This window comes from Pelecanus crispus, chromosome 3 (genome assembly GCF_030463565.1).
Source record: "Pelecanus crispus isolate bPelCri1 chromosome 3, bPelCri1.pri, whole genome shotgun sequence".
NCBI classification, from domain to species: Eukaryota; Metazoa; Chordata; class Aves; order Pelecaniformes; family Pelecanidae; genus Pelecanus; species Pelecanus crispus.
In genome coordinates this window covers 96,271,090-96,295,681 of record NC_134645.1, presented here as the reverse complement: position 1 = coordinate 96,295,681, position 24,592 = coordinate 96,271,090, and the positions used below count along the sequence as shown (strand labels likewise).

The following is a 24,592-nucleotide window of genomic DNA, read 5'->3' as shown; positions in this document are numbered from 1 at the left end:
ACTTTCTTAGTTCAGTATTATCAGACTGTTTTTTGAAAATATTTTTGCATTCCTTTTAAGTGAGTGTGTTAACTAGAAGCAGAAGGGGTTTGAACAAACCGCATCCATGTCGGATTCAGGTGGCAGCCCATTGGAAATGCTCTCAGTGAACTATTGACTCAGCCTCTGAGAACAGATCAGTTTTGGCTGTTGTGCATGTAACATATAGATAAAATGAGTCTGTATAGTTCCTTTTGAGAATGTTTGGTGGGACATATCAAGCACTAAAGCAAAGGTGTATAATAATGTACTGCTTCCTTTTCACCACATCTCAAGTCACCCTGTCAAGGAAGGTTTCTTAAGAACAAATACCATTTTTGTTACTGCTTCAAATTCGCTTTGGATTAAGACTGTAAAGATTTTTCTGTTCAGCATATTCATCCTGATAAGTCTGGGGCGTTGTTAGCAGTGTGCTGTTTCAAAAGTCTGCAAACACAAGAAGCTATGTTTTTGTGCCAGCAGATCTTATTTTTCCCCGATGTTTTACTTTGTGGATGGCAAAAACTAATTCAGAGGACTTCTTCCACCATCTCAAAGGATTAATGCATTAAGCCTCTTTCTCTAGCCTTTTCTAAACTTGTGCAGTTAAAAGCAAACGTATGCGAATAAATACACTAATATCTTCTTGTGTGGCTTACTGCATGTGCAAGGAAAGTCGATTGGACTGTTTTAGATATTTATTAAGTAGTCACCAGGTTTTTCTATGGTAGCGTAGTTTAGAAACTATTTGATTGCTATCAGTATTAGAGTTTTGATAAGTACATTGTTTCTTTTTGTTCCAGCGACCCAAAGAGCTCCTCATTTCTCTCTCACTCTTAGGGACCTTTTGTGTGCAAGTAGATCATGTGAGTCCTAATAGGTCACAGTGAATAAATAGCTCAGCTGAAATCACTGTGCTCAGAATATAACAAAGGCTTTGTTCTGCTGGGCACAATGGAGCCAGCAAGGAACAGTAGGAGGGTGATGCTAAATGTTATCTCTGTGGATTTTATTAAATACTAATGTGCAGTGGACTACCAGGGAGACTTGACAGCTGCACTACGTTTATCTGTCCTTGTTAGTCTCCCAAAAAGAGCATAATGATCACCTTGTTGGCTGATGTTTTTGCCGTCCATGTAAAGTGTGTTTACAGAGAGAAATAATGTGTTAGTATTCAAAAGGCGGTACACCTCTTAGACTGTAAATGCACTGTACTAATCTCTTATTCAGTTTCTTCCTTTCCAAGAAGGCTTTCAAACTGAACTCCGTCATCACAAAGAAAATTATTTTACAGTGTGAAAAATTAAACTGACATCATTCCAGGTCCTCCACCTTCTTTCGGAGTACGTTTTCTACCAGAATGCTTTTTTTTTTTTTTTTTTTTTTTTGTGTGGTGGTACTGAAGCTTCTGTTGGAAAAACATGGGGAGGCTAGTCGCTTCAAAAATGATTTTTTTGTAAAAAAAATATTTTTCTACAGTTTTTGGAGCTTCAACTTTTCTCAGATTACAAATGTGTTGCTTATATTCTTTAATTACGTAGGCCTTTCAGGGTCATTTCATCCAGGCCATTTTATTTGTGGAGCAGTAACCAGATTGGGTGACAGTGATTGATGGGTATCACTTCACCTGCTCTCTCTCTCTTAATTGTTGACAACTGTGGGCAGATTATACATATTTTAATTGCAGTTTATTTGTTCTGGAAAGTGTTTGGGGACTGCATGGAATTGTCCACAGGATAAATCCAGCCCATGGGAGTGCTTTCCCCTAGGCCTCAGACGCTGGATCACTGGAAACCTTACTGGAGAAATTAGTATGAAGACCTAACAAGTTGTTTTTTTTTTTTGTTGTTGCAGCTTTGCCAAATAACTTAGAAAATCAAAAGAATTTCTTCTCTGTTCCTTACAAGTAGCTGATGGATGGAGGAAGAGGGGGAGAAGGTGAAATGGAGGAGGGAAAAATACATCTTTTCCTGTTCAGACAGGAACAGGAGCAGGAAGGAGATTCCTTTGTCAGTAAGCAGACCAGAGGAAAGGAGGAGCTCAGGGAAAGCAAGCTGACAAGAAGGAAGTTATTTATGCTGAATTTCCATTCTGTAATAGGGGTCTTCTGTTTTGACTGGCTCAGTGCAATTTCAGCATTATTTTGTGGTTCTGTACTTTCAGCTGTGCAAAACGCATTGCAGGGTTACATTTTCATTCCATGGGTTTCCGTTGCATACTATGATAATTTAACAGTAGGGTTTTGTGCAGTCTCTGGAATTCTACTTAATAATGGCAGAATTTATTATTTTTGAAGCACAGGGCCATTTTATAAATACATGCTCTACAAGTACGACTCGGCCATGTTGTTTAACATAATTTAAAAAAAAAAATGAAAGCATAAATGTGTATTGTATTAGGTAATAGGCCTGCAGCTGACATGTGGGAATTAGTATTCTGATCTCTTAAACGTATCAGAGTGGAGTGTAACGGTACCTTCCTTCTATTTATAAGATAAGATTTCTGTCAGTACTCGTTACCTTAAGATAAGTCAGGAGATACTTAGTGGAAGACAAGATTGTATGTTAAAGCTAATTACTCTATAATGTAATGTAGCTGCAGGTGTCCTTAGTGAACGGAGTCTCTGGTCCCCTGACTTACCGCCAGTCACAATAGAAAGTGATCTTCATCAGTCTCACGTTTCTGCATCAGAAGTATCACCCTTGAAAAAAATACAGAAATAATAATTATGAGTTAGTTTAGTGCTTGTGAGTCCTGGGAAGTGAAAGAAACGGTGCGATATGGGTAAGCTGTGTAGCGTTAAGTTTTTCTTTTCTCACCTGCCAGTTCTTTATACTCCTGTGTAGAGAAAACTACCTGGAGGGGGCGACAGGGCAGTTCTGCAGTGGTGACATCTTGAACCTTGTACATAGGGCTTACTTAAACAGTTCAGATAGGAGGTATTTTTTAAATTTAGTTTTGCTGCATACTTGAAATTCCATAATTGGTTATCCACCACCTTAGCTGGACAGTTTCTCCTTTGATTATTGCTAATCGTTACTGTAGTGCTGGTGGTCCAAGGATATGAGAGGCGAGGTATACAGGGAGAAGTAATATAGGGTGTTATACAGCAAGAACTGATTTGTTTTATTAAGCCAACTGATGGAGATACTTAGAAAAAGCGCAAGAGCTTTTGGCACACAGCCATCATCGTGTATTATGCATGACAAAAAGGATTGGTGTGATAAAAATCTTGACATTATTTCTCCCTGTTCCTCCCTGCAAATTTTATCAGTTTGGTTAGCAAAGGCTCTCTCTCTAAAAATCCTTTTTTTGATTTAACACTGTTTATCTGTGTGTCATGATACAGTGCTGCGCAAAGCCTTTGTGTACCCACAGTTGTTCTAAATTGTAGGCCTTCTTTCCATGCATGAAATTTTGATACTGTCTGGTCAAGGGGCTATCAATATTTCAATTTAATTTTTTCCCCTTTGTATTTATATTGTTTTACTGACATGTAAAAATCTTTTGGAGAGTTTTGATCTTTGACAGTCTGATGTTGTTCTGGTGTGATTCTGTTCAGACTAGTGGGACTTTTGCTTTTGAATTCTTTGGGAACATGATTAGGATCTAAGAGCAATTTGCAATCATACCATAAAGCTTGAAAGTTCATTTTTCATACTTCTTTCACGTTGTTTCTTAAACACTTCCTTAAGGCTTTATCCTTGTATCAGTTGTCTTATTCTGGAGACTTCTATAGGTGCTTCCTCAGCTGTGTACAGTGTAACTGTGTTTTAGTTTTGGTACTTTTATCTGTTAATCTGAAACGTATTTAAAAAAAAGTCTTGTAGAAGGTATTTATGCAGGAAATGAGGTGGTTAAAGTTGCTTTGAAATACATTCATTCTAAGCATGTCACTGTCATACTGACTTTAGGAAATAGCTAGATATACATTATTATATGTGTAGCTAAATATGTAGTTATAGTTGCCTGATATTCCCACGGTTTTGTCATGCATTTCATAGGCTTTGAAGTTGTGACTTGTGGGGTTTTTTGTTGGGTTTTTTTTTTTTTTTAGCTGCTACACTCGGATATAAACTTGTAATAAATAGTCACAATGCAGAATAAAGGTTTACAAATAAAGGAGGGAGAGTAAATTCTCATCTCTTAAAAAGCCCCTTCTTCCAGTGTTTAAAAAGAATCCTTATTTTGGGATTGCATCTAACTTTCACTGTGAGAACACACTCCCTTATCTATGTTATTTTCATTTTTGTTACTGATTAGCTTACAGCCTTATAGGTTTAGTCATAGCCCTTATGAATGCATATGCACAAAGATGTCAGAGCAAAACTGAACTATAGATTTTATTGTAGTTAGGCAGTTCAGAAATAAATAGTTGAAATATTTTTTGTAGATGGGAATGTATGTATTTTACATATCTTTCTCTGGCAAATATCAATATAGCTTCTAATTAGCTTGTGAAAGAGTATGAAAACATCTGCATCTCACTTCTACTGAGGATAGTGAAGCATTATTCTTTCTTTTTACAGGTAGGATAGTTAGACTAACTCAGCAAGTTTGTTTCCTACCTGGGCCTAGAGCTCAGGTTTCTTTGTGTCCTAATTTACAATAATTGGAAAGGGTCTTTTTAAGTTTCGAGTCTAATCTCAGTATTTCAGAGTAAGGAATTCTGAAAAATAAGATCTGTATTTTTGATTTTTTAGGGTACCCTTGAAAGTGGAACAAGCAAACAATGCTCGTGATGCCTTGGCTAAAACAGTGTATAGTCATCTGTTTGACCATGTAGTGAACAGGGTAAACCAGTGTTTTCCATTTGAGACTTCTTCTTCCTTCATTGGAGTTCTAGATATAGCTGGTTTTGGTAAGTATACTTTTTAAAAAACAAAACAAAACCAAAAACAAACCAACCAAAAAACGATTTGTCTATTATTGCCATCAAAGATTCAATGATAAATTCTGCAATGGAAAGTGGGAGGGTTTTCTTTTTGGTGGTGGTGGGTGGGATGGGTTACAAGGGCTTAAGAAGTTATCAAGAGAGCAGATAAAGCCTCATTTTCCTGGATGCAAGAATGTAGAGGAGGTCTAGGGCTTCTCCTGGTGACCTAACATTAACAAGCATTGGTTTGAAACTGGGCATCTTTCTAATGGTTTCAGTTTCCTGCAGTGTCTACATAGATACGGCTTTTGAAGGACTCAGAATTTGGAATGGAATCTTACTGTGGCCACCCAGTAAAATTAGGAAAGATACTGCATGTGCACGCTGTTTTCCCAGTCCTGAGAAGGTCACGGTGTACTGACAGTCAGGCAGATGAAGTCTCTGAATTAAGACGGTGTGTCCTGGAGGCTGGATAGTTCTGTTACAGGGTTGGCTTTGGGCTCCTGGTTGTTCCCTAGAAGTGGTGGGTGTTGATGGTTCCTGTAAAGCTTTTGTCCTGTTTGGCTCACTGAGATTCAGAACAGGGTATGTTTTCTGGTGTGCTCTAGCCATGCTAAGGTGGTCCAAGAACAGTGAAAAAAGGGAACCTTTGGTTTTCAGGTCTTTAGAGCTATGATATCCTGTGCCAGCCTGTTGTAACGTGGATGCATGAGGATGTATTGGTACAGTTTCACTGTATAGTAACATCTTGCTTTGGTTTGCTGCCAGGTATAACTGTGTTATTTGTCTTAGAAATATGATCTGCCATAGTATTTTTATATCTGTCTTATGTGCAACTGGAAAAATCTGTAAAAGTTTTTATTTTACTGAAAGAAACAGATACGTATCTGAACACACCTTTCAATATTAGCACTGTGAAGCTTTTCTTAGTTACTACGTAATAGGAATTCTTGGAACACTGGTTTATCATAGAACTTTAACTTCTGTTTTTCAGAATACTTTGAACACAACAGTTTTGAACAATTCTGTATTAATTACTGTAATGAAAAACTGCAGCAGTTTTTTAATGAAAGGATTCTGAAAGAGGTATGTTATATTTAACGTTATATTTGAGGATTTATTTTTTTAGTAGAGATACTTAAAGTAGCACTGCTCTCCATAAGATTGCACATTATGCTTAGATTAAAAAAAAATCAGTTGACAAACTGTTTTCCTACTGCATGACATCTGGTTGTGGCAGAATAGAATAGGGCTTTTTGAAAACGGACAGTCTTTTTTCTTCTTTTTTACCATTCATTAAAATGAGGCATCCAGATACTGGACAATATCTCATACCTAATGGGAGTATCTAATTGCATGGGCATATTGTTAAGGAGGTGAAATTGGAATATATTAAGCTGTGGAAGACAGTTCCAAAATTTGTGTTGATTCATGCTGTATTTAAAAATGTCTTCATGTTTATTTAAAAAAAATATTTTTGGTGGGTGAAAAAAATATGGTGAGTGTTGTTTTCTCTTTTCAATTACTCTCTTTTAGGAACAAGAACTTTACCAAAAAGAAGGCCTGGGGGTTAATGAAGTGCGCTATGTAGATAATCAGGACTGTATAGGTATGTACTTCCTGAAATGTCAAGCTGCTCATTAGTGTCATGGAGAAAAGAAGCTTCAAGCAGAAGAGGCAAAATATGTGTAACACTAGTAATTTTATGCTTTTTAATGACTCTGCAACCTTGTGTGAATTCTTCCAGCTTTGTATAACATTCCAGTTCTGGATGGTAGTAGAGCCATGTTGTCCTACAGTGTGTAATAACTGCAGCTGGGACTTGGGAATTTCTTGTGTGTTTCCTAGAAAACTAATTAGAACACCTAAATAGGATAAATAAAGGGAAGAAGGGTGTGAGGGTGTTTGGGGAAAAATATTCCATGAAATAAAAAAAGTCCCATCCCATTTCCCCCACCTTTTTTAAGCCAGTGAGCAAAGAAATGAACTATAGGCAACAGGCTGTAGTTGTTGCTGCTGCTTTTAGGCTTCCACAGACTGATATGTACCAGAGGCTTAAAATGATGATGATGATGTTTTGTTGTTTGCTTTGGTTTGTTTTCCTCTGTGGACGACTTGTGTTCTCCAAATTGCTGTATTTTGAACAAAAGTTCATTTTGCTTTTGCATTTACAGTAATTTGCTTATGGTGACTAGTCAGTCCTGGCTGAGCAGATTGACAGAATTTAACATCTGTTGCAAAATGTCCGGTTCTGCTGAGGTTCTGTAGCTCTGCTGAAGAAGTTTTCACTTTGACAGATAGGACTGTACAGTCACTAACTGGCAACTAAAGACAGTTCTTGTCAAGTAAAACTTTCAGCCATCTTGTGAAAAAGCAACAGGAAGGTATTCGGAGGAGGGAACAAAAGCATAGCAACTGGAAATAGGTGACTTCTGTGAATACAAATCTTATCTCTTGTAGTGGTTTAATAATGTGTATATGAGGCTGTTCCCAAAAACGTTGTTATAGTTTAGAAACTGTTATGTTTCTATAAAAAGGGTTGCTTACCCCCACAATGCAGTGGGCTTTTTTTAAAACGTATTCCAGGATCAAAAGGGGTTCCCTGGTGCCTATTGGAAAAAAGGTCTCTGACTCATAGGGGGGAAAATGGGTCAGGTTGTAGAGGTTGTTTTCTTTTCATGCCATAGAAAAGATTTGGGCAGGTTACCTAAGAATACAAGTAGCAGTCCCTCAGTCATGACCTCTTTTACTATTCCAACCAACATATGACATCCCACCGTAGATTGACACATTTCTTCATTGTATGAGTTATTCTTAGGTAAGTTAATAAAATTATAGCTTAGTTAAACCACACCATGTATGCCTTTTTTCTGTTCTTGCATAGTCAGGAGAAAAGGATTTTCTACTGCCTTTTGAAGTGAGTGAGAAAAATAATGTTGGCTTCTGTTGAAATGCAGTTTTGTTTAAGGTGTTGGACCAGGCCAATGACAGCAGTGAACATGTAGAAATATTAACTGTCACAAAGAGAGTGATATGATGTTGACATGGACAATTTTTTAACACTGTGGAAGAATCTTAGAAACAGTCATTAGTATGTTAGACTGTTTTGATGGAATGGTAGTCATCTCTGTAGCTAAATTAGCTTATTCAGATTTTATAAGCATAAATTTTTTGGATTGGGGCTGTCTTTGTGCTTTATATATAGCTTCATACTGTTTATGGTCTGTGGTAGGAGTTCATAGGCATTGCTGCAGTAAAAGCATTAGTCATTTCTTCTTTTCCACAGAAAAAAAGTAGGTAGTAAAAATTCCTCTTACAAGAACAGTTTTGCAGATAATACAAGAAAGTTTTAAAAGCTGCAAAATTCTTGTGTCTAAGAGTTTCAAGAGCATGAATTTCTATGTCAGCTTTCAAGGGTTTTGTATATGTCCATGAAAGGTCAAGGCAATACACTTGTAAGAACTTGTGAAACCATCACTGTATGCTTAAGTCTGATCTGCCTTTCTTAAAACAAATGCATTTCATTTTTCTCCCTGGATCCTGTTATGAATGGAAGTATGGCCTTTTCATGCTTTCAGTTTTGACATGGTGAATCATGGATGAAAAGCTTAAAAAAAACCCCCACCAATATAAGCAATTATCCCATAAAGACCTATGGTTGTACCACAGAAACATTTAGCAACCCTTTGGGAATTAGATGACTAAATTCAGCTTGAGACCCCGAGTAAAAAGCAAACAATCTGTGCCTGATCTTTTTTCCCTTGTGTTCCTTGTGTTAGAGTTAGAACTTGGTATGTATAGGATATTGATTAAATCAACAATTCAGATATGTAGAATTAATTTGCAATAACTTTTTGTATTCTGTGTTAAAAGCTTTCCCTAGATACTTTTATGCAGAATCACATCAGTAGCATTTTAAACTTGTAATGTTCAGTTCTGATATGAGGTTATATATTCAATTTTTGTAAACATATTTCGTTTTATTAATAGATTTGATTGAAGCAAAATTAATAGGGGTACTGGATATTCTGGATGAAGAAAATCGTCTTCCCCAACCAAGTGACCAGCATTTTACTTCAGTTGTGCACCAAAAACACAAGGACCATTTCAGACTCTCTGTAGGTTTATTTTTGCTGTCTTGTTTTAATAAAACAGTTCTTTGACCAGTTGATAGTAACACCTCAATTTAATGAAAACCTTTCCTAAGAAATCTCATACCACACCAGTCTGCACAATCCATATCTTTTTGTTAAGGACAAGTTTGGTTATTAGGTTTGTTGAAAAGTTCACTAAAGGCTTAAGTCTTCTAGTAATTCTAATATCCTGCTGAAATTAAAGCCATATTCTTCACTTACATTTGAAGTTTGTTAACATGTAATGCATGAAAAGGAAATAAAAACACATTTTAATTTAGATTATTTCATATCAGATGAGCTGTTTTGTTGTTCCTTTTAAAAATTCCTGGCTTTGGAGAATTTCTGACTCAGAGTGTCTAGCTAGCACTTCAGAGATTAAAATAGGGAACACACAAAGAAAACCTTTTTGTTGTTCTTTAACACACAGCTCTCTGTGGAAGATTAATGCAAATTATTGCAATTAATGTACGTGACCTCTGTTGAAATGCAAAAAAAAACCCCAATTAGTTCCCTGCTGAAAAAATGCAAGCAAAGGGAGCCAAATAAAATTGTCATCCATTTACCTTTCCTTAAGTTTCCACTTAATCTTGCTTAACTGGATTGCTGTGCAATGAAACATTTTTGTCGTTATATGTACAATCAGCTAGGTAGTTGCCTTTTAAAAATGTACCATCTAAAAACATATTTTAAGCTTCTGTCTAATCCTGTTTATATGACAAGGCTATTCATTAGCTGTGGAATAAATGGTATAGAAATTGTTGATTAAAGGCAAAAAGAAAATCAACTAGCTGGTGTTAGCAATCCTGGTGACTTTTATTTTGAAGATAAGGTATCTAAGGGTGTGAATGAGAATGAAAATAGGGTTTTTTTGAATATCTTGGTTTGATCGGGAATGGCAGTGGTCATGGCAATTGTACTCCGGGAAATGCCATTTTCAACACTTAGTGTTCCTGGCAGAATGATGATGATGTTTTAAGAATAAACTTTTCTTCATTCTCCACTGTAATTCTTCTTTGTATTTCAACTTTTTAATTCCAGATTCCTAGAAAGTCTAAATTGGCTGTTCACAGAAATATCAGAGATGATGAAGGCTTTATTATCCGACATTTTGCAGGAGCAGTATGCTATGAGACGGTAATTTTACTTATGCAAAACTATTTTTGTTACACTTTGTAGTACTTTTATATTTTTCAGTGTATATAGGTTAAATAACAAAATTTCCTTGCATCAGAAGACAAATTCAAAAGTTGATAAGTCTTAGCTTTGAAACTAATTTTGTGAGTATGTGACAGAATTGACAGTTTCTTTTAACTTCTCAGATTACAGACTGTTTTGGTGACATATATTTTGTGTAAGAGTTGGTTATAAATCTATAGGTAGTGGTGTCAATATAAAATATATTCATTCATGATCTACTGCAAATCTTACATCAACAGACTTTTGCATCTTGGGGAGAGGAATATACTATGTGATACAAAAGTATTGTTAGACTTAAGAGTAACTTTTTGGAAGCATGCTTATCCTTGTACGCAATCACTGTTTATGTTACATTAAAAATCACATTTCTTACATTTTGTTTTCCATTTCTACTGGCAATAGAATCATTCATGTAAGAATACGAAATACCTGAAATTGCTACCCTCAAGATACACTCTGCATTCTTGTACTTTTTTGACTGTTCATCATACAAAGGCATTGAAACACCTGAAGCTAATAGCTAAAACCTATTTTTTTAAAAAATAAGAGTTTAGGATAAACAGAAGATCCATAAGGCTTTATTGTTCTGGTCTGTAACTCCAGTGTGTAAGAGGGAAGCTACTTCCAAAGATGGTTTTTTTGTCATTTGAAAATGTGTACTTCTTATTTACTTCAAAGTACTCCAAGAATGATAATGTTTGCTGTGCTGTTTTGAAGTAGGCACATTCTGTAGGTCATTTTACAAATAAGAAAATTGAAGTCTGTGTGTTACCTACCTGATTTTTCTGAGGTCACTCAGCGAGCCAATACCAAAATAATAACTAAAATTGGAACACATTTCTTCCAGGTGCTCTGTGTTTAACTGTGTACCTCATCACGATACCTCAGAGTGTCTTCACGAACAGAGGACCCAGATATGAGCACATAAACTCTGCTGTCAGAGCTAATCAGATATGAGGTAGCTCTGGTCCAGAAGCTGTGCTGATATGCTTGACTTAATTTACCCCATCCCTCAGAGGGATTTAATTAACTTGGGCCTTAAAACTTTTGGACTAGCTGCCTTGTACCTGTAACCACCTGTTACTTGTTTCTCTTTCTCACTGCACTTGTGGCAGTTCTCACAATCTGATTTGTGGTGAAGAAGCTCCTCTGGCTGCATTCGTATTCCAGTCTTGTGTTTTCATAGTCCAAGGGAATTGTGGAGGCCTGTGTTTGTCCTTTGATTCTCATCACCATTAAATCCCTTTATGGGATATCTGGCAAGTTCGTATTTTCTTCAAATTAGTCTTAGCTGCTTCTGTTCATAAATATCAAGGTCACCATTAAAGTTGCACCAAAAGCTATTGAGAATTTTGTTAGTGCAAACCTGAATACTAGTGTCTTGATCTCTGAATTTCAGTGTACTGTTCTTAACTTCTAAAAGTTAGTGAGCCAATTTAAATAAACCAGAGAGGTAAGGTTTGTTGGAAGGGACAATATCTTTTATTAAATCAACTGTTCTTAAATAGTCATAATGCTACTAAAATAACCATTTTTCATTTCATTTTCCAAACTCTGTAGATGCATCAATTAAAGTGTGCATGTTAATTCCCATTTCACAACAGATCTTAAGTGGTATTACAAGCAGTGAAGAATTAAGCTTCTCAGAACTCCCAATGATGATGTGCTGAGTGCTTGAAATGGAAACAAGGAGGATAATCATTGACAAAACAACAACTGATCTCTTAAAAGGCACTGAACCTTACCTTGGGTTTCATGATTCCAACATCCTTCAAATTTAAGAATATCTCTTCTCTCTGTGATTAGTGTTTTGTGTGTCCAGTTGAAAAGTTGTTCCCACATATTCTTGCTGATTTTTTAATTAAGTATCTAACATTGTTTTCCTTAATTTCCTTTAAGTCTTAAGTAACTGGGGCAGTGAAACAGACGCACTATTATTTTTGGGGTTGTCTTTTCAGATGCAATTTGTGGAAAAAAACAATGATGCTTTGCACATGTCCCTTGAATCTCTTATATGTGAATCCAAGGACAAGTTTGTTCGACAGCTATTTGAATCTAACACTAACAACAACAAGGATCCCAAACAAAAAGCTGGGAAACTTAGTTTCATCAGTGTGGGAAACAAATTCAAGGTAACATAATATAGCAAAGAATCTTATCTTCTTGTAATATAAGCCATTTTTAAGTTACCTGAAATAACTAGAACCTAAGCTTGGCAGAACTAGTGGTGAGATTCATACAAAGAAAATTTTGTTAAATAGACCTTTTCTGTTGGATTATAAGAAACCAGTATATTCAAGCTACGTGCTATGCATTTCTGTCAAAAAGAGGTTTCATAATAGACCTTACAGGCATTATACAGTCAGATTTGAAGTCAGAATTTTGCAAAGCCACATGGAAGTCTTTATTCAAAAGGTTTAAAGTCTTGATCTAAATTCAGATTCTGTGGACTTTAAGGGGTTCTAAATGTGACAAAAGGTGTTCTTCTGTCATAATTGTGCATTCTAGAAGGTGTATCAATTGGCTACAGTTTGCCATTCTCAAAATTCAGTACCTAACCTAACCACTGTTTTTCCTCTTCTAAAATATAAAAGATAGTCATGGCTTTCACAGAAAGATGTTCATTGTGCTGAATGTTTCCTTTCTCAATACCTGAATCTGATGCTTCTCCTCGTTTTCTCCTTTCTTCCGCTTGTTGTAAAGCTGATCTTCAAACCTTGTCTTCTCCAAATGTTTTCTGCATCCTTTTCTCATTCAGCAGTTTTATTTGAGCTGGACTAGTCCAGCTCAGGATGGCTAGAAAGAGAACTATAGGGGAATTAAGAGATGAAAAGCAGGCACAACTGTGGGCTGCAGGTAAATTTTTCAATCTCATGGATTTACTGTTGGTAGAGCTGCTGCAATTTCAGCAAGAGCTCTTCTCAACACATCTGGGCCAGATCCAATGAAGGATTTGTATGCCTTCAAGTCAAGTGCCGCAACATTTTTGGTATGCTACCTTACCTAGGGCACCTAAAACCCCACATCACGTTCCTAGCTAGACTCCTTATGAAGTCCCTGGGAAAGGTATCTTACACAATTCAAAAACATTCTTGTAGGGTGGGGCACTGCCAATAGCGGAAGAGCATTTCTGTATTTCTGCTCCGTGTCAAGGTTAAGTGCTGAATCAGGACTGCAAGATAAATTCCTTGTTGCATAATTGTATCTTGTGGCTAGATTTGTTTAGAACTGTTCTCTAAAAGTGCGGGGGATGAAGAACAGGAAGGGTATCGTAGCAGCACTTGCTTTTTGTGTAGCAACAGTATTCAGCTTCAGGTCTATACTGTATTCAGTGTTTTATGTCTACTGTATTTCTTGTAGCGCCAAGTTACTGGTCAATCTGACAAAGGGGATTCTCCTTATAGCCTTCTAGAGATGGGTTGCTATGTAGCTAGAAATTAAATTTTGATGGGGCCAGGAAGAGTAGGAGACAGAACCTGAATTGTAAGGTGGTAGGTTTGGTATTTAACTGGGAATTGGGCAGCCTGCTCTCTTGAGTTTTGCTCTGACAATTATTTCCTCCTCCTTGTATAGTGGTTGTAGAATTAAACTGTAGCAATGGGTTTAATATAAAATGCATGATCAAAAGGCAGACTGAAAAATGAAATGACATACAGATAAGACATCTCCTGAGCAAACCCTGCAACCATGAGTCTGTTGTAGGTGAAGCTAGGATCCATTGTTTTTTGTAACTGCATTTTCAAAATTAAAACACCCGTGGGATCTTTGAGATAGTTTCTTCCATCTGGGTTTTCAATTCCTCTTGGATTTAGCACCCCACATGCAGTAGATGTGGACATGTGAATGGTACCATTGTCCAAGGAGGGCTGAAGTAAAAAGGGAGGCATTTTTTAAGTTAAGCAGCAGTTGAGTGGGGAACTCTTTGGATTGCCTTTTGGACTTTGGTGTTCACCTCTGCACCTAGAACGTGACTAAAGTCCTCTTTGGATCTGGCCCATCAATCTATAATTCTTTCAATGTTTTCAAGTTTCATGGCATTTTGAATGTATGTGTTACTTCCAGTAATTCATTTAGTGTTACCTTCCCAGACACAACATGTGCTGCTGATGAACACTAATAGCCTTGAAAATTTCACTTCAGATGACATCAAAATATGTTCTGTTACCTTAGTAGAAATCTCATCTCTTTAAGAATAAGAATTCTTAGTGCGTCAGTATGTAAGTCAGTCTCAAATTCTTCTAATTACATCAATTATTAGATGATGTTGCAGGGACTTCTCTTTATGAAATCCTTCACACATCCCTTCCTTATAACTAATTAAAATTAATTCTTATAAATCAGTTGAGGAAATAATGAAAAATTAGTTCATCAGATCTACTCAAGAACCTTTGGGATGATTTTACCTTACTATGGTAACGATAGATTAATTGTGATAATTCAAAGAGCAGTAGTTCTAGCAATATGTTTTATTCATATAATCATTTCATTAGTGAAATTTACCTGAGAATGGCTCTGGCTTATGTCTTGTCAAATCACAGAGTATAAGGAAGGGGTATTTTTCCTCTAGCAGAAATGTGTTTTGTTGATGGAAATTAGGCTCTCCCTTCCAAAATTAAGCATTTCTAACTTAAGAAAACATGAAGATCATATTCACGTAGAGAGATAAAGAGTATGTGGAAGTGAGAACCGAGCAGGAGGTTATTAGTGTTTGTCATGCCTCTTTTGGCACGCCTTCTCTCTTTCTAACCATATCCATGATAAGCTAAAAACAACCCAAACCAATTTTATCTACTGGAAGGACGACTGGCAGCTGTAAGTGACGCATATTGCCTATTCAAGTTGAGTTTCTTGGATTTAAGGTAATAGAAGGATCTGGTTAAAAAACATTAGTCAAAAGTCAGATCCTTTCAATTTTGATTCCAGTACAGAAAATGAGGAATATGTTAGGACACACAGAATTTTGTCTTACTTCGGTCTATATACTTAATGCTTGCTAGTAAACTAGAAAGGCTGGCACAGCAGTAATGTATGTGGTAAACAGACACATCTGTAAAGTAAAAGTATAGCTGTTTTCCTGATGTGGTTCTGAAATACTTTAAGTCCCAACCAGTTGTCTTCAGTAGCAACTGTTACTCGTTTTCCCTGATAACCTTAAGTCTCTGGTGATCCTATAGACTTGCTCCCACATAATCATAGGACTGTGGTCTTTTCTCATCACAGTATGTTTCAATCCAGCCTCAGTAAATGTGATGTCATCAACAGAGAATTAAAAATTTGGAATTATGGAATTAAAAACAGATTATGCAGGTCCATTCACCTAAGTTGGCTTAGCTTCAAAAAACACAAGAAAACCCTGAGCATATCTGTTCTCTGTGTTAATTTTAACATACAAATATATGCTTTTTTAGATTAAAGTTGGGTTTTCACAAATTTTCAGTCTATTTTTTTAATTATTGCTGATCAGTCTAATGTTCTTTATAATTTTATTACATAGGCATTATTTCCTTTATTTTCCCGAATGGGCTTGCACTTTTTTTTTTTGATAACTATGTTGCAGTAAGTAACTAGTCTGTACAGGGTTGTTGTACAATGAAACATCAACAATTTCCTCAGGACCATTCATGCACTCTTGCATGATTTTGTCTGTTAAAATTTGTGAACATTTGATTTAACAATTCTGTCTGATTTACTAACAGTAAACATGCATGCGGTAGTGCAATACCACTCTTCTGTGTGTATATTTCTGTAGCTGTCATGGTAAGAGTCTTGAAATACCTGTTTTCTTTTACAGACTCAGTTAAATTTGCTTCTTGAGAAGCTTCACAGTACTGTGAGTATATATACAGATGCCGTTCATAATTCAGATGTTCATAACTTTATAAGTCATAATCGATTATCTCAACAATATAGCTTAAAATAAATGTGATAAGTAATTGCTTTAGAGTTTGCAGTTATATGGCACTTTTGAAACGTCTTGCCGCGCAGGATTATTGCGTTACTTTAAAAAAAAAAAACCACCACTTTTTAAAAAGTTGTAGAATGAAAGTTACACAACTGGAGTAAATAGTATGAAATCTGTCTGGGCTACAGTCTCCTTTTTGGTCACTTTTACTTCCCTCCACTGGTTATCATTGACTGATTTGCAGAAGATTTAGAGACATTATTTAGAATTAAGGCAGATGATAATTTATTATTAATTACTGTTTTCAGATTCCATAAAGCTGTTAAAAATAAAATGTTTCATTTCACTTTTGTAAATTACAGCTGGTAAAAGAACCTGATTCCCCTAATGAGTATTTGCTATTTTAGCTGATATAATTTGATAGTTTGTGGAATTCTCTATGTAGTTCAACATACCCTTTTTTTTTTTTTTTTTTTAGAACTTGTAGTTGTAGGAACATGTTCTTGTTTCTCTTGACCGCGTGTTCTAAGCAATTCTAGATATGAGGTTATGCTCTGTCAGAAAAAGAAAAAGGGGGAAAAACATGGGAAACAAATGGGACAGGTGCTGGAGTGTAGCTGACATGAAGATTTTACTGTACTTGTGAGCCTGGTCTGAAAAAAAGATGATCTCTTTCACACAGAACACGCTGGAACTGAGACCCAGTCCAGGGAAAAAAGTATGTGGCCAGGCTTGCTGCACTCTGAGTTTAGCTAACCCATGACTGAGGCTGTATTGTTAATATAGAGCTCCCTTGGCAGGTGCTCTCTCACTCTCAGCTGAGAGATGGAAAAAGAGAGAAGACACTGCAAACCAGGAGTAATATAATGTTTTCTCAGTCCCAGTTTTGGTTTTATGTATAAGGTAGGTTATCATTAGCAGCCACCTGTTACAGGAAAATCTGAATAATTGGATGGTGTTTTGCAAAAATGTCATCCTTAATGAATGTAAAATGATCAGAAAAAGCAGTGCTCAAAATTGTAGAGGTAGCACACATGGTGATAAGAGAGGAGCAGACTGGAACAACATGGGGGAAGGGAGAGTGAAGCCATGAGCCAGAAGGAACTGTAAAAAGTAAAAGTTGGAAGAAAGGAAGGTCAAGTTCATCTGGCATGATTCCAATGTCAGGAGGCTGATAGCACATTCACTAATGTGAACTCTGGACACTAAGGCATTTAGGTGACGTGACTGTAGAAGATAATGATGGTAGTAGGATCTAGACTGCTAAATAGTGATTAGATTGTACTAATGTTAAGAAGAACAGTTGAGTGAAAACTCAGCAGTTGAGGATCCAATTAATACCTTGAGCATTGAGATCAGTTACATCAAGACCAAGGCTAGAGTGCAAAACTGATACATGAGAGAAAAAGCATGTCAGTATTTCTCTTTTAGAGAAATTGTACCTTTTGGAGATTTTGTATCTTTTTTTTTTTCCACCCGTAATTCTTAAATGACTAACTGTTATTTCAGGAGGCTTAAAAATGTGCAGATTCTGCTAACTTCTTGTTTTGGTAATAGGGGTCTAGCTTTATTCGCTGTATCAAACCTAATTTAAAGATGACAAATCACCATTTTGAAGGAGGACAGATCCTCTCTCAGCTTCAGTGTTCAGGTAACGTATGCCTCTGATATTTTTCTCTCTGTTTATTACTTTGGACATTTATAGATTGACCTAAGTTTGAAATATGTGAGATGGAAGCAGTATTTCCTTGCTTGAACTCTTGCTTTCTAGAAGGTAGCTTATTTATGCCTTATGAACAGTTATTTAGCTTCTTAGTAACTTAGCTCTCATTTATTCAGTAGAACCCTAGAAATAATTCATCTGAACAGCCATAAGGTCTCCTCTTTGCAAGAAGAGTTGATGTAATTTCCATCAACTGTTTTTTCCATTGATGATAATGAGAGTTCAGACACCAGGTGCATATGTAAGAAGCCATGTAGCCATATATTGGTACATAAATTTAGGTTTCCTGACCTGGAGCTGAATCCCATCTTTCTCTGTTCCCCACGACGTTAATAGGGCAGCAGTTCAGTCCAGAAAATATAATTCCTTTAAATTACTGTGGCAAATCAAGTGTTAGAAACTCCTGTGTGCATTTAGAGGCAGTCAGTATTAGCTGAGATATCTAATAATTGAAACACACCTTTTTCTTTGATTTCATAGATACTATGGTAGAGATGAATCATCTTGTTTTACTTTTTCAAAATTTCTTTATACCACTGCTAATTTGATTTGGAGCTGAACTTCCAACAAGGGCGCTGCGGCATAGTCTATCCTGTTGCTTTATATACTACAGATTGCAGTGCTGCATTTGCATTATTTAAATGCTAGGCGCTTTCCAATTTTACAGCTTTATTTTAAAGAATGAGTATTAGCTGTTTTGCACACGCCCCACTGAACAGCAGAAGGAACTGCTTGCTTGGGAATTAGAGTGCTAGTATTGTCTTTCTTCATAGGGCGTTTGTTCATCAAAGCACTTTGACATTAATTTTTTTCCCTTTTCTGTATTTTTGTACTTTCAGTAGCTTGTGCTTCATTTTTTCTCTTTCTGAAGTCAAGATACTGCAGCTGATGTTTTGACAAGTCCACGTGTTTAATATGTCATGTTATTGTCACAAAAGCTTAACAACTTTTCAGCAATTAGAATGCCATTAACATCATTAGCAGTAGGTTTCTTCAGGTTAACAGCACTTGGCATGTCAGAGAGGAAAAAATAACAAATTAACTCCCCCCCCCCCCCCCCCCCAATAATTGCAATGTTTTACAGTTGTCTTACAAGCTCACTTTTCCATATGTGCTACTTCAGCAACAGCAGATGAAGCTTAATCTAGTAAAAGTTATAATATGTAAAGTTGAAAAAGCAAGATGTAATGCTATAAAATCTTTTTTGAAAAAGACTTAGTGTAAACAAGTCAAATTTCCAATTGAAAGCAAATATGCAAAAGGTTAAGTTTAAAGACAGCAGCCACAAGTTAAGGACTAACTTGAAAGCTTATATGCAGAATCTGGTGATAGGGTTATGTAAAGCAGCGGGCAAAAACTGGCATGGCCTGTGCTGCTTGAAGTAATTTGAACCTTTTACTGACTCTGTGTCTGTGCTTTACTGATGTCCTAGTTGCAGCCAAAATATGGTAACAGTATTCAGGACATTAAAATTATATCTTAGCAGCTTATACCTAGTACTGCAAGTACTAGTATGCTAAATGTTCTAGCACTGCATATGTATTTGACACTGCATCTGTACCACATCTCACAAATACCATTGACATGATAGAAAGAAAAGTCTGGCGGGGCATTGTTTGGTTTGGGTTTTTTTTTCCTTTTAAAAAACAAAAGTGTTGAGTCTGCTAAAAAGAAAAAAATATTTAGAAGAAATAATAGAAAAAATGCATGACTGGGTGTTACTTACCTCCCAAATAGGGAGAAAATTGTATGTGCTTTTCTCATCTGTTCAGTATTAACTTTTTGTGAATGATCACATGAGCAAGAAATGTTAGAGGCTGGGTCAAGTCCCAGCTGAACTTCGAGGCTTAGTCTCTGAACAATGTCATAGAGGCTTATGTCATAAACTACTGGTTATCATTAAAATCACTGTTCATTTGCATTTTACTGATACCAGCTTTTGTGCATGTTTCTATGAATCTAGGAATGGTGTCTGTTCTGGATTTGATGCAAGGTGGTTTCCCTTCACGAGCTTCATTTCATGAACTGTATAATATGTACAAGAAATACTTGCCTGAAAAATTGGCTCGACTGGATCCTAGGCTCTTTTGCAAGGTAAGAAAGAAATTAATTCTTCTATATCGTCCAGGACAGAAAATGTATCGTGGGAGTTTTTTTGTGGTTTTTGACCATTTTTTGTTTTTTTTTTTTGAAGGAGGCAGAATATAATCCTAACTGTTTTCTGTGTTTCAGGCACTATTTAGAGCCTTGGGACTGAATGAAAATGATTACAAATTCGGGTTAACCAAGGTGTTTTTCAGACCTGGCAAGGTAATGTTTCTCTTGGAATTCATGAATGTGAATCTTAGAATAATTTCAGCTGGAAGGGACCTCTGAAAGTGACATTGTTCAATACATTGCTAAAAGTGTGGCCAACTTAAATAAGGTTGCCCAGGGCTTTTGTAAATACTGTTCATTTTCCTGTTCATTTTCTATGAAAGAAAATACATATAATAACTGATATAATTGGTTTCATAGGCTTGTTGCTAATGCTGCTGTATTCCTAATGCAATGTTTGTATTCCCAGATGTTCTACCAGTCACTTAAGAGTTTCGCTGACTATTAGAAAGAGCAAGTCAGAGCAAAGGAAAAGTATTTTCTAGTAAAAACTATAGCTGAAATATCTTTCTGTGATCTCTGCTGCTATGCAGAGAAAGGAGATGAAGTAGGGAGCTGTTGTGACTAGAAAGGAAAATTATTGTAGTCCCAGAAGAATGTTCTTACTGTCATAATTACTGAAAAGTAGAAGTGCAGGATTTTCAGAAAAGGTTGCCTTTAGTTGGACTCTTATACAAAGGTTAAAAATTGAGAAGTGCTTTTGGGGCTTTCTGTTTTCCCAGATACAAAATTAGAGGTGTCTTGAAGTTGTGGAAGGCCAGAGTAAGTGTTCAGGATGTAGAGAAACAATTAATTTTGAAAAATTTTGGCAATAAATATTTTTAGTGATTAATAAATGGTTGGATTATTCAAAGTGCTAAGTGTTGCACATCAACTGAACAAACAAAAAAACCCAGTAGTCATTTTTATTATTATTAAAGAATAAAGTGATGTGAGACATACCTGCTCACTTGAATTAATTGAAAGTTGATATAATTATGACATACAGTTTACATTAAAAATATCTTACCTTTTTAACTCAACATGCTCTTAAATAATAATGCCTAACACTCTCTGTTCTCCTCATTTGTAAAACTTTTTTTTTTTAATTTAGTTTGCAGAGTTTGATCAGATAATGAAGTCTGATCCGGATCACTTAGCAGAGCTAGTTAAACGAGTGAATCACTGGCTTATCTGCAGTCGCTGGAAAAAAGTTCAGTGGTGTTCTCTTTCAGTGATTAAATGTATGTATTTTATATTTTATTAAATCAAAATGTTTGTTAAAGATATAGCAAAGCAATTGTTACCACCTTGAAATGTGGCTAAGGACATGTATGGTTACATACTAATTGCTCACCATACTTGGTGAGATTTTTTTATGCTTTCTTAGGTACATAAGAGGGGGCTTAGAGCAGAGGTTTTTACAAGTGGGACATACAGCCCACCACCAATCTTCCGTGTCCAGTCTGTTTGGGTGCTTACTGAAGCCTGGATAAACACTTGCACAGAAATAACTAGCTATCACAGGTCTTGCAGGAAAGAGACTTCTATATCAGCAGGAAAGAACAGTAGTTCAACTCGCAGCTGACAACATGGTTGTCAGTTTAGTTCTGGGAAGTGCCTGTACAGAGGTTGTCATCTCTGGACGGAAACTGCGTGTTTAAAAGCTCTGACATGAATTACGAGGCAAACGTCTTCACTCCAGCAATTACTGCTGATCAGCAAATAAGTGCCCTATTGATAGTGTGGCACTATTGCACCTGTGCACACGCTTAATTCTGTTTGGTTTGGGTGGGAGCCTCTATGCCTGGCTCAGGATTGTGAATTCTGTTGTCTGACATGTCTTCAGTGTTGTGGTTCCGATGTAGACTTAGCTATCAAGCACACGTAGTCTACATACGGTTTTGAGCCATCAAGTGTGTGAGTAATATAGGAGTTGTGTTAAATTGTGTAAACCATTGAGACTCAGTATGTTCTCTGTGTTTACAGTGAAAAATAAGATAAAATATCGAGCCAGTGCCTGCATTAAAATACAAAAGACTATTCGTATGTGGCTTTGCAAGAGAAAGCACAAACCACGGTAAGAGGATATTCCTTGGTTGAAGAAAATGGATTTTTAATAATATTTTCTTGTGAATGTAAAGAGGAGATTTACTATGCTTAACTAAATACATCTGAAGTCATAGAATGACGCTAAGTATGACTGAAGGGGACTTTGAGAGGTGCCGTGTTCCTCCTCTCTTTTTCCCAAGGATAAATAGCCTAAATCTGAACTTTTCCTAAGAGATGTTTGTTCAGCTCTCCGTTCATAAAATCCTTCAGTGATAGCCTAGTTATTTGAAATCCTTAGTTAAGTCTCTCTAAATGAAATTTAAGCTCATTAATTTTTGTACTTTACCTATTCACACCTTCCTTTATAGCTCCCCTTTCTTTTTTAATCTTTAAAAATAATTGTGTGTTCTGTCTGTCTTGTCTCCTCTTGAATTTAAGTAATTCCATTAGCTTTAATCTGACTGCATGGAGTACTGATGGAAAAAACACTTTGATCATTAAGCTCTGCTGACACCTTTTTGTTCTTTGATAGAGATCCAACTCTCTGTTCTTTAACAGTGGGGTTCTTATAAAATGTTTTCTTTTACATCCTTTGATAGTTATGTTTTATTTTTTACCTTGGCATTTCTGACCATCTCACTATATTTTTAAGCTGTTCTGTACTCACCTTTAATGATTTGATTTAGTTTCTACTTTTTGTGTGTTGTTTTCCTGAATTCCAGTTGAGTGATTTGTTTCTAGAAAGACTGTCTCTGCAGAGTTGTAACGTGTATGTGCAGCCTTCAGTATTGGTTCTTTAAAAAGCTCCAAGTTTTCCTGGACTCTTCCTTTCCCCAGGCTTTTTTCCGCCCCCTGCCCCGCCCCCGCCATGGGGTCTAATGACTGGGTTCCCTGCTGTGTAGTTAAGTTTTATCTGATTCAGTCTCATTATTGCTCTTTGAGTAAGTGGCACAACTCAAGCTTTATCCGCTCCAGTCAAAATCCTCCAGTGGATACTAATGATTTGTTACTGAAAAAAAACCCCAAACCCCACATTAATTCTTAAAATAAAAATGCATTTTTCCATTTTGAGTTACCATCTGCTAATCAGTTTTCATTATTGTTTGCAAAAGGCTCCATTGCTTAGCTACTTCATGTGATTGTTTGAATTTCAAAAAAAGAGGGTGAGTTTTATCAGAAGGCATAACTTGTCTCCCCTCTACCTCTTTAATGTGCGGAATCAGTGATAGTTTTAAAAATATAACCTTGTAAAAACATGTCAAGATACAAATAAACTGTCTTACCTTTACAGCATTGATGGCCTGATAAAAGTGCGTACGCTGAAGAAGAGACTTGATAAATTTAACGAAGTAGTAAGTGCTCTGAAGGAGGGGAAGGCAGAGACAAGCAAGCAGGTCAAGGAGCTGGAGTATTCTATTGATGCTTCAATGACAAAAATCAAGGTATTTTTCAGAGGCACTGGGTAAATCCTGTTTGAAATTATTTGTGAATGTAGCTGAAGTGAATCCTGAAACTGGGTGCATACATCTAGACTTTGGTATTACTATCTGTGTTTCCAAATTGGCACTGGAGAATTTAAAGCAAAAATGCAGGTTGATATTGTGAGACAAGTGTTAGTAATTTGCTTATTGCTTTTATTATTGGAATAATGCATATTAGCAATGTTTTAAATTTATCAGGGCTGAAACGTACAAGCATTTATCACAGAGTGAAGAGATTTATATTACAGTTAAAAGTTTTTTTCAGACTTGGCAGGTAGTAAAGAGAATTTAGCTTGCTGATTATGCTTCAGGGTCTATAGTTCTCTGTTTCTTACCAGAAGAGTACACAGACAAAATGAAAGCATACTGAGATTTATTAATGTTAGAAAAAATTTCATGTGTTGAATTTTGTTTCATGCAATGTTATGGCTTTCTTAGTGTACCGTATTGAGATTTTTCTATTTAAAATCACAGTTGAAAAGATGATAGAGTTAGTCTGTCAACTTATAGTTTTCTTTTCTAATAAAAATAAGACAGTTTGATTATCATCATGATACACCTTCAGAAAAGGTCAGCAAACACCCCATATTGTAGTTTTATTAGTATACATCAATGTGAATCGTAAAATGCAATTAAATTGTAGCTATCAATGATGTTTGAAAACATATGTAGCAAAGGCTATTGTTCTAAGTATTTTCCACCTGTTATTTGCTACTAATACCTTTTTTTAAAAAAGTTAGTCACAGCACGGTCTAATATTTTTTCTGAAGTGCTAGCAGACATAGTAAGAGAAACTATTCTGTGCTATGACATAAAAGGCAGAGCTGTAAATAACCACTATAGAAGCTAAACACAACACAAAATGCACGTAGGAGGTCCTTAGTTTTTATCTTAGCATGGTAAGAATTAATTTCTGTTGCTTAAAACTGCAAGGTTTAAAAAATGAAGGCATGTTTTAAAGAGAAGTCATGTTTCATTTCAGTGATAAAATGGAGATTGCTTTGTATGTTTTTATATGAGAGAGGAGAGTAATGGATCCCCAGGATTTTAGGAAAGAAGGGAAGGATGTGC

The 24,592-nt window shown here is 36.1% G+C and overlaps 1 protein-coding gene across 6 annotated transcripts in view; it reads left to right on the top strand.

Moving 5' to 3' along the window:
• MYO6 (myosin VI) overlaps nt 1–24,592 on the top strand; it is a 79,331-nt gene that overhangs the window by 36,875 nt on the left and 17,864 nt on the right. For all 6 annotated transcript variants that reach the window (XM_075707057.1, XM_075707058.1, XM_075707056.1 and 3 more), the window contains exons 12-24: nt 4,722–4,879; nt 5,889–5,980; nt 6,431–6,503; nt 8,885–9,012; nt 10,069–10,164; nt 12,186–12,359; nt 16,019–16,057; nt 17,687–17,780; nt 19,816–19,946; nt 20,085–20,162; nt 21,103–21,232; nt 21,978–22,068; nt 23,332–23,482. In XM_075707057.1, coding sequence (XP_075563172.1) covers nt 4,722–4,879; nt 5,889–5,980; nt 6,431–6,503; nt 8,885–9,012; nt 10,069–10,164; nt 12,186–12,359; nt 16,019–16,057; nt 17,687–17,780; nt 19,816–19,946; nt 20,085–20,162; nt 21,103–21,232; nt 21,978–22,068; nt 23,332–23,482 — 1,435 coding nt within the window. The remainder of the gene's footprint in view (nt 1–4,721; nt 4,880–5,888; nt 5,981–6,430; nt 6,504–8,884; nt 9,013–10,068; nt 10,165–12,185; nt 12,360–16,018; nt 16,058–17,686; nt 17,781–19,815; nt 19,947–20,084; nt 20,163–21,102; nt 21,233–21,977; nt 22,069–23,331; nt 23,483–24,592) is intronic.